Here is a 15,249-nt window from a genome sequence, read left to right on the forward strand (position 1 = left end):
TATATTACCAATTACTATTTTGATCTTTACTTAGCCCACCATTTTAGTAGCTACATACCAACATTCTGTTATGCTACCCCATAGAAACTGTTCTGTTTTTTTGAAGTTATACGTCTTTTGGCGCGTTAGATAAAAATGATGAGAGTAAATTTTTTCAATGCAGACCGTCATAAAAAAACTGAAGCTAGAATAGTCAACATTTAAAAATAGCGAGAGATAAAAAATTTAAAAAGATTTTTATCTTATCCAAAGAGGTATAACTTCTAACACGTGTACATAAGTAAACATGTTTTTTTTTTGTTTAAATAAAACAAAAAATTTCACTTATTTTATTCATATTAAATAAAAAAAAATATTCATATTGAATAAAAAAAATTATTCATATTGAATGAATATTAAATAAAAAAATTTATTCATATTCAATTGTTAAATCCGTCTTTATGTTTGCGCATAGCAAAATGGCAAAAACGTTAGTAGTACTTAAAAAGGCCACATTATAAATAATTTTAGTTACTATATAGTATTAATTTTTTAAATTTTGATGAAATGAAAAAAACGCATATTATAGTGTTACACATAAACTTATATAAATCTTCATAATGAAAACTATTATTATATAAAATAACATATCTTCAATAAAATTTCAATGTAGGAAACATTTAATTCGGGTTAGTTATGATATGATAATTTATAATATCAAATAAATATGTCTCAAAATCAAATCGATAAATATTTGCTAAGTTACTACCGTTGTCCGACATTTTTATTTAGCGGCGCAGGAGTCGCGCCGATGAAAGCGCATTCAGTTGTCGGCGATCGCCTAAACAATTAATTGTACGCACTACTGACAAATTGACTTTGACACATTACCAACACGTAAGATGTCTATGATATTGCGTGATGTTGCCATTCTAATAAAACAAATGACATCGTGATTTATTAGACTCCCTGTAATATAATACATATCATTTACATTCAGATCATTTTGATTAATTCTATTCAATTGCCTCGAGGACTGTAAATACTTATTAAAGGACTGTCATAAGTCTACGTCGAAGATGAAAAGACACGAAATTAATTTCCCAAGTCATTTATAAGTCGAATATTATAATTTTGAACCTGAACAATTTATATTTTAATTAAATGGATCACTTCGAACTACACTTTTGTTTTGCACCGTTCGCTCTTCTTTAGCACTGATTGCCTGAGAAAATCAGTAATAAACTCGTTGCCTTGAGCATTTAGATTTATAACTGATTTTGGTTGTTCCTTCTCTGCAATGAAGTGTATAACTATACATATTATAAATATCGCATCAAGGTTCTTTTGGCAAACGTAAGCAGAGTTAGTATGGTATTAGCCCATGCACAGAATATTTAACATTCATACTTTAGAAATAGGTTTTAAAATTGCTAGTCAAATCATATGCTTAATAGCTAATGCTATTCACAACCCTGAAATGGTGTCACTTTACAATTAACACTTAACAGTAATCGGAATCTCGTACATCAAAATATATTAGGTTTTGTCATAGTAGAATCATAGTTTGCCCTAAGCATTGTTCGGTTGACACAGTCGGGCACATTACCTGCTTGCGTATAAAATAATAATGATCAAGGAAACACCTGTAATGTTAGGAATACCCATATTGGGTGGTCGCACTAGATTCTTAATTATCTATCAAATGCGAGATTAAGAAGCCCCTCCGTCTCCGGTTTCTAGTCATTTTCAATATATAGCAATATTTTTAACATATTTTTAGGTATCGTATCCAGTTACAACGTTAAAATACTTTCATCTATTAATCGTACTCAGAATCGTTAGTTGGGAAATTACGTTCACCATACAACAAGTCAAACGGCTTTCTTAGTTGAATTGCACCTCATTTAATGTACTCTAAAAGATATGTTATCGAACTGACTACGGTTATAAGTAGGTTTATGTATAAAATCATTTAAATTCTTGAGATTTAATAATTGAATTTAATTCTAAATTGTCGATATAATTAATATACAAAAGGTCTGATTAAACCATAATATGTTCTTAAATCAGGATAACAATAGAAATACTAATAAGGTTACCTGTTACACAATGATGTGCTGTCTTGCTTTTGTGTTAGAACACTAAATAAAGCTATTTAATCTGTATAAAATGTCATATAGTATATAAAATTAAATATAATCCCAAAAGACTGAAATGTTATTACAGTTATTTGACCGTTCCATTATTTTTAGGTTATGAAATTTTATCTACGGGTCCAGACTTATTGGTAGAATTTATAGCGAAGTCCAAGACGCCCGGTCAGGGATTCAAGGCGAGATACCACTTTCAACCAGATGATAGCTCTATTGAAGGTTTAGTAAGCATACGAATGTATTCTTTAGGATTATGACATATTTTTGAAGAATAAAGACTTATTTTGAGACTGAACTTTCTGTTATGTGGGTGAATTGTATGTGTTGAATCGTAAATGATAGATGTGTGTACTCTATGGATATTCATGCTTGATATACAATCAGTGGTGTTTGCACCAAAAACAAAAGTAAAGTGCCGTGTTATCTGTGAACTTTACGTATGGGTTGCGACAATATTTTAATTTTGAATTTCGAATATCGTTTTACACACATGATCTGTGGTTCATATACATAATATACTCATGTAAATATTGCATTTGCTGTGGGGATTTAGGATCTATGTTGTGCAACTATCATACGTACTGTAGGTATAAAAAACTGTTTAAAAAATTATAATAGCTCATTTATTAACAATTTTCTTTTTTAGACGTTGTCAAATCTTCTGAAGGGACTTCTGTTGGTCCAGCAGTTAGTGCCGCTAGTAAGTATAATACAAGTGACAATTGGAAAACATGTATCATATGCAAAATTACATATTATTCATATAACCATTAAATATTACGTATCTTCTTAGATATGTAATTTGTCAGTGTCACGTCTTTCAAGTGGCACTATATAACCATTGTATTATCCAGCCAGCATTATCATTACTTTTTTAAAACACGAAATAGGTTCTTATTAAAACATGAAATTCGTACACATAAAACTGTTCTAAAAATAAAATTAAAAAAAAAACGCAATTTGAAAAACCTCTTAAACTCTTATTAGATCTCTTTAGCTCCCTCTACACTTATATTTTCCTTACAATACCCGTTCAAAACAGGCTGTATCCAACTCTATACAAAATAAAGCCCGCCTAATCTGGGCATCGCATAAAAATACCATTACCGAAACGAGCTAACGTTTCAGCATCATCGTGCCATCAAGTATTCAGATCGGATAAGAGTAGGAGCGGCAAATTGATCTCTCCTTTATACCCCTCGCCGTATCCGCCTAAAACGCACTGTCATTATGACTTTTTGGCCCGCGGCAGGCAGAGGGTGAAACTGCTGTTCGAAGACTTCAGCCTTCAACGGGTTACAGGCAATATTATTGAGTGAGTATTTAGATTTAAAATTGGCCTTCCCAGTATTATATCCATCCGCGTGTGTATAACGTAATATCAATGATTAACGATGTACAAGAATTTTCATTCGGTTCTTTTGATGTCCGTATCTCTGATGTTAATTTAGAAGCTTGGAATTAAGTATTCACGTATTATTATGTATTTACGACTACGCTTCGTATGCAAACAACTTATCAAGATTTCAGAGTGAAAGTGTTCAGTATTGTAAACTGTTTTTTCGTCAAGATATAAAGAAAATAAATGTTTTGTTATAAAACCTGTGATGTTTGTAATAGAACATCTAGACAATAATTAAAATATTTATTTCGTTCTCTGTGTTAAATAGTAGTTTCGAAATCCTTAAAAAACACGTTTTCGTCTAATATGAAAAATATTTTCACCATTTTTCACGGTATTTTCAGGTGTAGAACTTGTCCCAAATGAACACTAATGACCGTACAAAATGCCTTTTGTGTTTTCCACGAAAAATTCACATTTTTTATTAACGCCGACACCGCTTTAATGGGGTACTTCATTCGTATTTTATTAAAATGTTCACGCAATATAACGATTTGTATAGCAAAGCAATTTAGATGTTTAGTGTGTCGATCTAATTTACGTAAACGTTACAATTAATGTTGGAACTATTTACGCAGATTCTATTTCTAACCGCACGGAAATGCTTCACTCTAAATTATTTATTATCTGTGAAGCAATGGGGAGAGGTTAAAGTTCGCCGGTCTTTTGTCACCACTGTCCACAGTTTGCCGCAGCCTTATGGCTTTACTAAGGTCCGGGTAGGATAACTTTCCAAGGTCGTTTTGGATATAGTCCCTAAGTAGCAGAGTGCCTGGAGTAAAAAATCAGTAAATCAATCTTTTTAATTTTAAATAACTATTTACAAAATAAACATTCCATTCATATCTAACTTTTGGGATGATTTTAAATGTACCTTTATAACTTATATTAGAACCGTACTTATTTATTTATTAGCTTCTAAATACATTGAGACAGGCTGAACATTTCTGGATGCTACCTATTTGTATGTGTGGTGGTTAATAATCAAAAACAAACTTAGAAAAGATAAAATGTAGCAAAAGATTTGTTGCTAATTTTATTAAAATAACTTTTTAACGTATGCATTTATATTAATAATGTTAAAATAATTAAGAAATTAAATTAATTAATGAATTACTACAAAATTTGTAAGCTGCAATCATCATTTTAATTGAAATGTATTTTACAATTTAAAACAATCAACAAATAAATATTGACAATAAAGAAATCTAGGAAAAAGTGTACAGAATTTATGACTAAATCCCTGAACTTACAGTTGTGAAAGCATGGATTCACTGGACGTGTTTGTGGAGGTGGACGGGAGATTAGAGAAAATGGCGTCGTTTTGCGGTAGTGACGTACCTAAGGGCATCATGTCCAATGGGCCGAAACTTGCTGTAGACTTCAGGGGAGTTTACTCGTCACGGTACAGCAGGGGATTTAAAATATCCTACCACTTTGTTGAAGGTAGGTTAAAACGTCAGATCCTAGGAATCGTGGTCTGCGGGATATCACACCCAGTTGACAGATTTGATATTCTAGTTAATGGAGTTCTTTTTTAATGTCGCTTTAGCAAATGATAACCCAGGCGCTACAACCGTAAACGGGTTTTGGCCACAGATTGCTCCCGTTTCTTTGATCATTTTGTTTCCTTGTCAAGAAGATAATCAGCCTTCTATCTGACACATTTCGTTTTTGGATTTGAGACATGTCGGTTTTCTGACATGGGTTTTCACCATACGAGTTAAATGTGAATGGCACATTAGAGATGAAGTTCGCACGCTGAAGGTTCTAGACTAACACTGATTTTAGCAAAGACAGTATTTAATTTGATTAAATGTTTTTTATCTGTAACAAACCAAATACAAACAGAACAAGAACAAAATAAAATTCACATTTTGTTTGGACGGATTAAGCGCAAAAAGGGTGAAATTAAATTGAAATTGCTCAACAATTTTCAGCTGACCCATAAATTTCAGATTACTTTAGATATTCGTGATTCACGTGGTTTATCTTAAATCGAGAAAATTAAAAAGTTAGAGAAAATAAGTCAAATTAGTAGGATTCACTTAATTCGGATTTTTTGGTTATATTAACATTTACATACTGAATTTTTTAAATCTCAGGCTTAAAAAACGTAAACGTCAAAGTATGTCATTGTTTCTCTTGTTTAGCTCGTAATTGTTTTTGAAGGTGGCCACTTCCTATCCAACCTGTGACGCCAAACATGTGCCGAAAACACGAAGTATCTTCGAATTTTGAATTAGAATAACAGAGATTGTTCTTTTAATTTGAATTCTCAATCATTGTAATAAAGTCCTTAATGATTTATACGTTTAACTCTTATAGCTTGATTTCAGATTACGGAATCTCAAGTGGAAAACAGCTATTGGAGTACCCCTGCGCATTCGTATACAATAGTAGTGTAAAGGCAAAAGGTGTGGTGACGTCACCAAACCATCCAGGATTGTATCCACGAGATACGGAGTGTAATTACTTCTTCCACGGGACTAAGGAGCAAAGAGTGCATTTACATTTCACACATTTTGATGTAGAGGGCGTGCACCCGTGAGTGTTTCCTTATTTAAAATTTGTTGTTTTTTCTATACAAGCCTTGTTAAGCGCCTATCGAGTACCTAATCCACTTTGTTAAGAAAATAAGTATTAGGTGAATAAGTTAACTGGAAATTACCAGTAAAAACTAGTTTATGTAAAATTTATGTTCTCCGTAAGTGTCATATATTTTAAAATAGATAGTAACCTATACTGTAGAAAATGTATTATTAAAAATGTGGTGTACCTTAATAAATAAATATACACAGGAACAAATGTGCATAAGGCTAACCCGATGTTAAGTGATACCCAGGGGCAATTAAACTGCCAGGTTTGCTAGTGCGTTGCCGGGCTTTAAAAAATCAGTGTGCTCTTTACTTGAAAAAACCCATATATTATGATTACGTAGTGTAAATGGCGACTCTATGGTTATTAAACAACTTCTAGTCAAAGTGATAGACGCAAAAATGTTTCTGCCTCATGCCCCATTAAGGACTTACGGAACTTAAAGGGTCTTAAATAACTTAAAATAAAGTCCGTTTATTTCCAACCTTTACAATTGCTAACAATATGTTCTTTAAATTTGTTTAATACATTTTTTCTTGTTACTCGTTATTCTAACTTCCTTCGGCCATCGGAACCCCATCAAGGCCACCAGCTTTTTCCAAATTTCTCTATCCATGGCTCTATTTCTCTAATCACACCATATAAAAAGCAATTTACAAAAAACGAAACGAAAATTTATAAACGACACATTATGTATTGCGACAACGTGTACCATATTTTTGGTAGAGACCTAGGTGACCGCAACATATGCAATACCTTAAATATAAACATTTATTTGTTCAGTTGCGAAGCAGTATCAGCCAGCGACTACGTACAGTTATCAAATGACCGCAATTCACGCGGTACCAGACACTGTGGCCAATTAAAGGAAGTAAAAGTCACCTCTAAGAAGAACTTCATGAGAATAACATTCAGATCTAATGACCGACTGGATGGAACTGGCTTTAAAGCGAATTATATTTTCCTTAAAGACAGCGAATTGGTTAGCGTAAATATGCCTGCTGTTGGTGGTACAGGTGAGTTAGAACGTCCAAAATGCTAACGTATAATATTCAGGAAGTATTTTATCTAGCTTTACGGTTTCTAAACTAAACCAAAAAAAGTCGGTAACCTGACTAACTAACCAGCGTAGTTATTGTATGTTCTTATTCATTATAATAAATACGCATTTTATGTGTATTTACTTATATATTAAAAAGGTTCCCAAATCTTAATTTGGCAACCTTTTTAAGTAAACAATACATGTGTTAGGGTTCCCGGATTATGGAGCTGGTTAATATATAACTAGTCTGGCCATAAATATTGTTACATAAAACTTTTCTTTTTTTCAACTTTTATTTATTTTGAATTTGATACACGTTTATTATTTTAAAAACTTATTTCGCTATATTTTTGTGTTAAATATCAAATTACAATATGGAATGGGTGTTAAAAAATAGGATTGCCATGATCGCCTTGCACAAAGTGGGTATGGAGCCGATGGTTATATTCCAGACACTTCAAAAACTTGGCATCAGCCGTATGTTCCTTTATCGTACTATCAACAGATACTTCGTCTGTCGTACACCAGAAAAGATCGGGCGGCCACGTGCTGTTAGAACTACAAAAATTGTTAATAGTAACATTCGTCGTAACCCCATTAGGAAGCAATAAATTTTCACGATTGAAGAACACTACAATAAGCAAAATGATAAAGTCTACGCTCACAGTACTAAAGAAGCCGCTCAAGTGGTCGGAAATGTACAACGTGGTCATCATCCAGCGTCAGTGATGGTTTGGTGGAGCGTATATTATCACATTTTTGTGAAAAAGGAGTGAAAGCTTCAGCCAAAGTGTATAGCGTTCGTGCCAACTACCCAAGCCTGGCTTGAAACCAACGTTACGAGCTTCATTAGAGCTGAAGACTAGCCCTCATCTAGCCCTGACCTAAACCCTTTATGCCTTCAAATTATGGTCAGTTTTAGAGGATATGGCTTGCTCTTAGTGACACGGCGACATTGAGCCTCTTAAAAAATCTTTGGAGCAAGCAGTGGCCAAATTTTTCTTGGAAACAGTGCGTAGATCCATAGTTTCGTGGCCAAACAGATTAAAGGCCTGTATAAAAGCCAAAAGTGGCCATTTCGAATAGAATTTTTTTTTGCTGAGTCTTTAATAAATATGTAGGTATAAAGTTAATAAAATAAAAATAAAAAAGCATTTTCATTTGTAACAGAATTTATGGCTAGACTAGGTAAATATTATTGAGTGTCCATGGGCTACGATGATTGACCTTTTTGGGCATAGCCTCGTATTCTGTATTTTTTTTATTATAATTTTGATTTTTCACTATTTATTATATTTTTTACTAACATACGTACCGCGAAACCCACGTCAGTGTAGTTGTGAGTGTGGGTGTATGTGAACGTATGAATAAATGTAATGTGTCTGAATGTGTATGATTCTACAGCATGTTACGTCTCAGTAGCTTCTTCAACTCTACGTAAGGTGTGTTTAGAAGCAAGTCCTTTTACCGTTTTTACGTGTTTATTAGCAATATTATTTATTATTAAAAATTATAGTTGTGTGTTTATTATTTTGTATTCATACAATGAAAATAAATAATTCTAGGGTCATGATGTCTTTGAAGCTTAAATCTATATTACTTTTCAACTAAATACTAAAAACTAGATTAACCAATACAAAATTCACCTGCATAACGACGTAGTTCCTTGTTCAATTTCGAATAAAAAATATATAACGAAATCTTTATAATGAACAAAGGTAGTGCTCGCATCATGATGGGTGAAACTGTTGAGTCTTATGTATTCAGTCAATTTATATAGTGGATATTTGAAAGCATAAGAAAAAATAGATTTGAATACATATCATGAAGATTAATGAAGGTATTATCAAAGTTAAACCGAAAACATTTTTTCGTAATTTGGACAAAGGCCAAATGACCTCTCACATACAATGGTTTTAATATCTGGTTTCAGTGCTACTTTATCAAAGAAACCATCTTGAATGATGTATTCTTAAGTTCAGATACTGTCATAGGTGCAAGAAATCTAATCCGTTTTTAATATTACAACAATATATTTGAAAGAACCTAAATACCCAACTACGCATAACAAGACAGTGATTATTATATATATAACAAATTTCCTCTGTGTAAGTTCCTCAATTAAAACTTGTCTTAAAAATTATATTTTAAGATACATTTTTCGTCGTGACAATAATTTCGTCTAAATTTTTTTTTGTTCACAATTCTTAACGTTATTTTATATTATTATTATTCTAGATTTTCCAACCATTGTTTATAATGTAATAATGTTCGTTTCCTATGGATAAACCAAGCCATCAAAGTGATTTTACATCAAAATTACCTACGAAGTACCGTAATATGTTATTGAAACATGTTTTTGTTCCAGATTCACCCAAATGGTCGTTAGCATGTAACGTAATCCTCTTGTACCTAGCCCTGAGATAGATTCCTACAGACATATAGAAAATAAATTATTATTGTTGATAATTTGTTGTTTCATTGACTAGCTATAAGTGAGAAGGGGATATAGTCCTTCGATATTTATATGATAAAATAACACAAGCTGGACAGTTCCATAAAAATAAAAAAACGAATAGAAACGCCCCTATTCTAAAAATCTATAGCTTAGTTATAAAATCTTGATGCCATCAAAAACATAAATTGTAACAAAAAAACAACATGTGTGCAATTCACACGTGGTAGAAGTGAAAACAAAATTGGTTTCAAGATAATGAGATGAATGTAATTTTAATATTAATTTTGATTAAAACTAAAATGATTGAAAAAGTTTTTATACTAAATAATATGTAAATTAGATTTATTTTCACCGTCTAAATAGTATTATTTCAATTTTAAGTTTAACATCAATCTTTAATTTTGATAAAAACTTATATAATTAAAGTTTGAAAGTCTATGCGACAGTAAAAAGAGACAGAAACATAAATTCATAGGAAGATAGATACAGACAGATAGGAAGCATTATACAAGGAATAAATTTTATGTTAGTGTGTATTTGATCATCGACTTTCAAATCACAACGATGCTAAAGAAGTTTTTGCTTCAAAAACTAGTCTCACTTGCAAGACTTTTTTTACTGAGAGTTGCGACACAGTTCTTTAACCGTAAAACGTGAGGTACTATGTAATTCCAAGTTTTTTCATTCAGGCACTACTTAACGGACCTTCTGTGATAAGTTATTTCGTAATTAGTTAACCTAACAACATTTAATAGTAATATTAAACATCTTTTATGTTTTAAATTAATATATTGATTAAGCCATTGCATGAAAACAATGTATCTCATGAGTAATACGTGAACTCAACTTTAACTTATAATATATTTTTACTTTCTTTGTAGTTCTAAAAAAAAATTTTTTTTATGTTATAGCAGGCAAATGGGCAAGAGGCTCACCTGATGTGAAGCGATACCGCCGCCCATGGACACTCACATTGCCAGGCTCGCAAGTGCGTTGCCGGCCTTTGTAATTGGTTCGGAAATACTTCAGTGGGCAGCTGGTTCCACAAAGTGGTGGTGCGCAGCAGAAACTGCCTTAGAAAACGGTCAGTTGTGGAACGACGGACGCCGAGGTGATACGGATGGTATTTTATAATGAAACTCAGCTGCGGGTATTAGACCGAACAACTCTTCTGAACACTCCCCATTGTAAATGCGGTAGAAGATGCAGAGAGACCCAACATCTCTACGCAACGCCAAGGGATCAAGGCGCACGGAAAGTGATTGGTCGTCGACTATTCGAATCGCTCTTCGTTGAATACGGTCAAGTGTAAGGAGCTGGTACTGGGGAGCTCCCGCCCAGAGGTGAGAACAGTATTCGATGTGGGGCCGAATTTGCGCTTTATAGAGTTGCAAGCGGTGGCCCGGAGTGAAGTACCGTCTCGCCTTGCCGAGCACACCAAGCTTTTTGGAGGTTAATTTAGCCTTCCCTTCCAAATGACCGCGAAACTGGACGTTATTCGATATGTCAACGCCCAATATTCCGATGTTAGCTGAGGCTTTAATGAGAGTGCCTTCAAAGAGGGGAGTAGCGACAAAGGGAGTTTTTTTACCGGAAAACGCGCAGACTTGTGTCTTCTTGGGGTTAAATTGGACTAGATTTAGTCTACCCCAGTCCGAGACTTCGCATAAAAGAGTTTCGACTTCAGACACGAGTTTGTTCCGGTACTCATCAACAACAGCCCGAGAAATACCTGCCCGGCCCGTGTAAAAAGTATCCCCAGTGCCGTCGTCCGCATAGCAATGAAGGTTGCTAAGTTGCAACATATCATTAATATGCAGAATAAACAGGGTCGGGGATAGGACACAGCCTTGTGGGACACCAGCATTGACGGGTTTAAGGTCGGAGCATGCTCCGTCAATGACGACCTTAATGCTCCGATCAGCGAGCTGGAAATCCAGTTGCATAATTTCTCGGGGAGCCCATAGGCTGGAAGCTTCGAGAGCAGTGCTCTATGCCACACCCAATCGAAGGCTTTCGCTATGTCCAAACTTACCGCCAGCGCCTCCCCCTTGGACTCAATTGCCTCTGCCCACCTATGTGTAAGGTATACAAGGAGGTCACCAGCTGAGCGACCACGACGAAAGCCGTACTGAGAATCGCTAATCAGCTGGCTGCCCTCTAGATACCTCAAGAGCTGGCCGTTAATAAGGGTTTCCATTATTTTGGAGAACAAGGAGGTTATTGCGATTGGGCGATAGTTGGACGGATCAGAGCGATCGCCTTTTTTAGGGATCGGATGTATCAAAGCTGTCTTCCAGCACTTCGGAACAGTGTTGAGGGAGTACAGGTACCGGAAAAGGCGCGTTAGGACCGGAGCCAACTCAGGAGCACAAGTACGCAGCACAATTGGGGGGATGCCATCAGGCCCGCTCGACTTATGGATGTCCAGGGAAAATAAATGTTTACGGATAGCACGTTGCCGGAATGTAACTTCAGGCATCGTAGTATCACACCGCAATAATGTCGGTGGATCCTTCCCCTGATCATCCAAAGTTGAGTTCGACGCAAAGAGACAGCCTAGAAGATCGGCCTTCTCTTTTGCAGTATGGGCCAGTGATTCATCCTCCCTATGCAGTGGTGGAATAGAGGGCTGACAGAAATTCCCTTAGACAGCTTTGGCAAGAGACCAGAAGGCTCGAGTTCCCGAAGGAAGGTGGGCCAATTTCTCACCAAACCTGGCAATATGCTCTGACTTTGCCTTAGCGATTTCCCGTTTGAAGGACCTAGAGGCTGAATTGTATGCTTTTTTACGTTCGCCGATAGCCGCATCACAGGATGTCGCCGCTTCTGCCCAGGCTTTAAAGCATTCACGCTTACGGCGCAAAGCCTCTTTGCACGAACGCCTAAACCAAGGCTGGGACTTGCCACCGACCGGCACCGCAGAGAATGGAATAAAAAGTTCCATGCCCTGCAGGACCACATCAGCGACAGAGGCAGCGACGGCATCCGGAGTACTCAACGAAAAGCAAATGGGCTCCCAAGGGTAGGACGCAAAAAAAACCGCATCCCGTCCCAATCTGCTGACTTATAGTGCCACACACGGCGACAGCCCGCAAAGCTAGTGATCGGTGGTTCAGAGCCGAGCCAATCGGCATGGTGGGCGTTAAAATCGCCAAGTATCACGATTTCAGCGGTAGGAATCCTTTCGAGCAGGGAATCTGTAGCCATTTGGATGTGCTCAATGAGTCGGTCAGTTTCGGTATTTCCGGTATGGGACCTATACAGGCATGCGTAGAATCGCGGATGGTCATCGCAGTCTACGCGCAGCCAGACGTTAGATAGGTCGATTCCTTCAAGCGTCCCGAGGCGACGAGAATAGATATCCTCTCTGACGTACCCGCAAACTCCAGCCCGCGGCACAAATGAATGTTCCAATTTGTACCCCGGGTAGAAGAGGTAAGAAGTATCAGCCGGGGAGGAAATCTGAGTCTCGGTAAGAAAGAGCAAGGCCGGCTTCGCAGTCTCTAAATGATAGTGGATAGCGTGGATGTTGGAGTTGAGCCCCCTAATATTTGTGAAGTTCACGGCGAGTGTGGATGGGGGTGCCTTTGTTGGATTGCTCCGTTTGCCCCGAGACCGGTAATTTTTTTTAAGAGCGCAGAATTGCCCCCCCCCCCAGAATACGCCTGTGCGTCCACCACCGAGTGCTGAGTGTCCCGGTGGTGGACGCCCAGAAGGGGATTCTCCACCGCAAGCGCGTGTGTTAGATTACAGGGGTAGATTCTGATTCTTCTGCACCTTCATATTTCTTGTAGAGGGTGGGGGGGGATGGGCTCCGGGAATCTTTCTCACCGCAAGAAACGCGAGTACAAGGCGAACCTTTTGTATCACTTTACGCCGGTTTTCTGAAAGACAGTGGTACTGCCCCGGTCGTGCCTGCCCGTTTGGCTGAAGCCAGGAGGCAACAGCATGGCACTCCCACTAGGAAGGGATTGACTGATTGCGCTGATGAAATAACCTCTGTCACAGGTTATTTCACGAGTGGGCTATGGGGTCGTCACGTCCCGACGCCGTAATCTGCATTCTATTACTTGTAGATATGAATATAAAGGAATACTAAGTTCTTTATACAGTTGGTGTATCTAGAAAACTGGACAGAATTTTATTTCGTATGCGTCCGCTGGATATATTCTATATGCCTTAGAGTTTTGATGATCAGTCAGTGAGCGAGTGACAAATTAAGAAACTTGGATCAGTTATAATTCTTTAACTACCGCAATACAATTCCGGATTAAAGTTTGAACCACAACGAGGGAGTCGAAAATGGCAGAACTACTTCGAGAAAAGGGCTGCTTTTTTTCTCGACTCGACGGGGCCCATACCACAAATTATATTTGTTTGACAGTTACTTTCGATCAGCCTATACCTAAAAACTTTGGCCTCTATCATGGTTTTTCTAGAACTGATCAATATTTACGTAATAATCGTGAAGGTATAATAGGATTATGTTGTTATTGAAAATACTATCGGGTATTTTCGTCATTTGGGTATTTATATTTTTGGCTGATTAAATGTTTTAAGACTTTAAGCGTGACTTTAGGTAATATAAGCCACGTCCAAAATTGTTCATTTTAGAAAAGTGAAAGAGAAGTCAACTTTTTCATAGAGCTTTTTTACTGGGCCTACAAAAAAAATATACTACGCCGTCATAATTAATAGCTCATCATTGGCACCGTTGATTTTTTGAACTTACCTATCTATTATTTAAACAAGTACTCATGGCACTAGATTCTGATCTATCTACTACTATCTGTAGTAATATACTCGCAGTAAAATCAATTGCAAGCGGGTATTTGAATTCATCAGCTCGTGATTGAGTCGCCTACGCCCCTGCATAGATTTGAACATATTTTAATAACAGCTCATCGTCATATCTATATATTACAAGCAGGTATTACGTACTTCTAGGTAAATAGATTTTTGTGTTATCTTTAAGGCTTTGTATATTAGAACCTAAAATACATGTAGTTACATTAACTGTTGTACGACTTATTATATAAGTAAAATAAAATTTATAATAAGTAATAAAAAGGGTCTCTGTAACTTAGGTTATAACATCCAACAAAGTATTTTCAAAATAATTCTTGCAAATAGATAGGAAGAGATTTTAAGGGTTTTGTTGCATAAATAAAAGCTCTCGAAATGATTGCTTTGTCTAGCATACACGAAAGAAAATATTTTACACCCTGCTATATACTTAAAACTGAAACAAATGACTAACGGGCGGTCTATACCAGCCTAAATACAGTGTATACTTGAATGGGTTGCCAACATTTAATTAACAAAGGTCATGTAGCCGTCGGCATTATTTGTCTAACAGCTAAACTACTTGGTCTAAGTACTGGAGCCTTTATAATTTGCTAGTTTGTTTTGATCTGGCCTAAGATAATAATTCAATTATTTATGTGCTTGAATGTTTATATACAGATCTTCTGTGCGTGTGTTTGTAATTTACTCACCGTATTTAGGTGGAGCGATTTTAATAAAATGTTTTAAATGTACAATCAGGTGACTTTGTTTTTCGACGTATGTACAGTTCTTTCGTCGGTCTGGTCCGAGAGTAGTATATACA

General features: G+C 36.1%; 1 protein-coding gene across 1 annotated transcript in view; it reads left to right on the plus strand.

Annotated features, from left to right (window-relative positions):
* LOC123707075 (suppressor of lurcher protein 1-like) overlaps positions 1-9,646 on the plus strand; it is a 49,867-nt gene extending 40,221 nt beyond the window's left edge. The window contains exons 9-15 of the mRNA XM_045656854.1: positions 2,235-2,354; positions 2,782-2,835; positions 3,264-3,450; positions 4,793-4,983; positions 5,877-6,084; positions 6,919-7,151; positions 9,546-9,646. Coding sequence (XP_045512810.1) covers positions 2,235-2,354; positions 2,782-2,835; positions 3,264-3,450; positions 4,793-4,983; positions 5,877-6,084; positions 6,919-7,151; positions 9,546-9,604 — 1,052 coding nt within the window. The 3' untranslated portion in view covers positions 9,605-9,646. The remainder of the gene's footprint in view (positions 1-2,234; positions 2,355-2,781; positions 2,836-3,263; positions 3,451-4,792; positions 4,984-5,876; positions 6,085-6,918; positions 7,152-9,545) is intronic.
* Positions 9,647-15,249: the final 5,603 nt, after the last annotated feature.

Source organism: Pieris brassicae, chromosome 3, assembly GCF_905147105.1.
Source record: "Pieris brassicae chromosome 3, ilPieBrab1.1, whole genome shotgun sequence".
Classification (NCBI taxonomy): Eukaryota; Metazoa; Arthropoda; class Insecta; order Lepidoptera; family Pieridae; genus Pieris; species Pieris brassicae.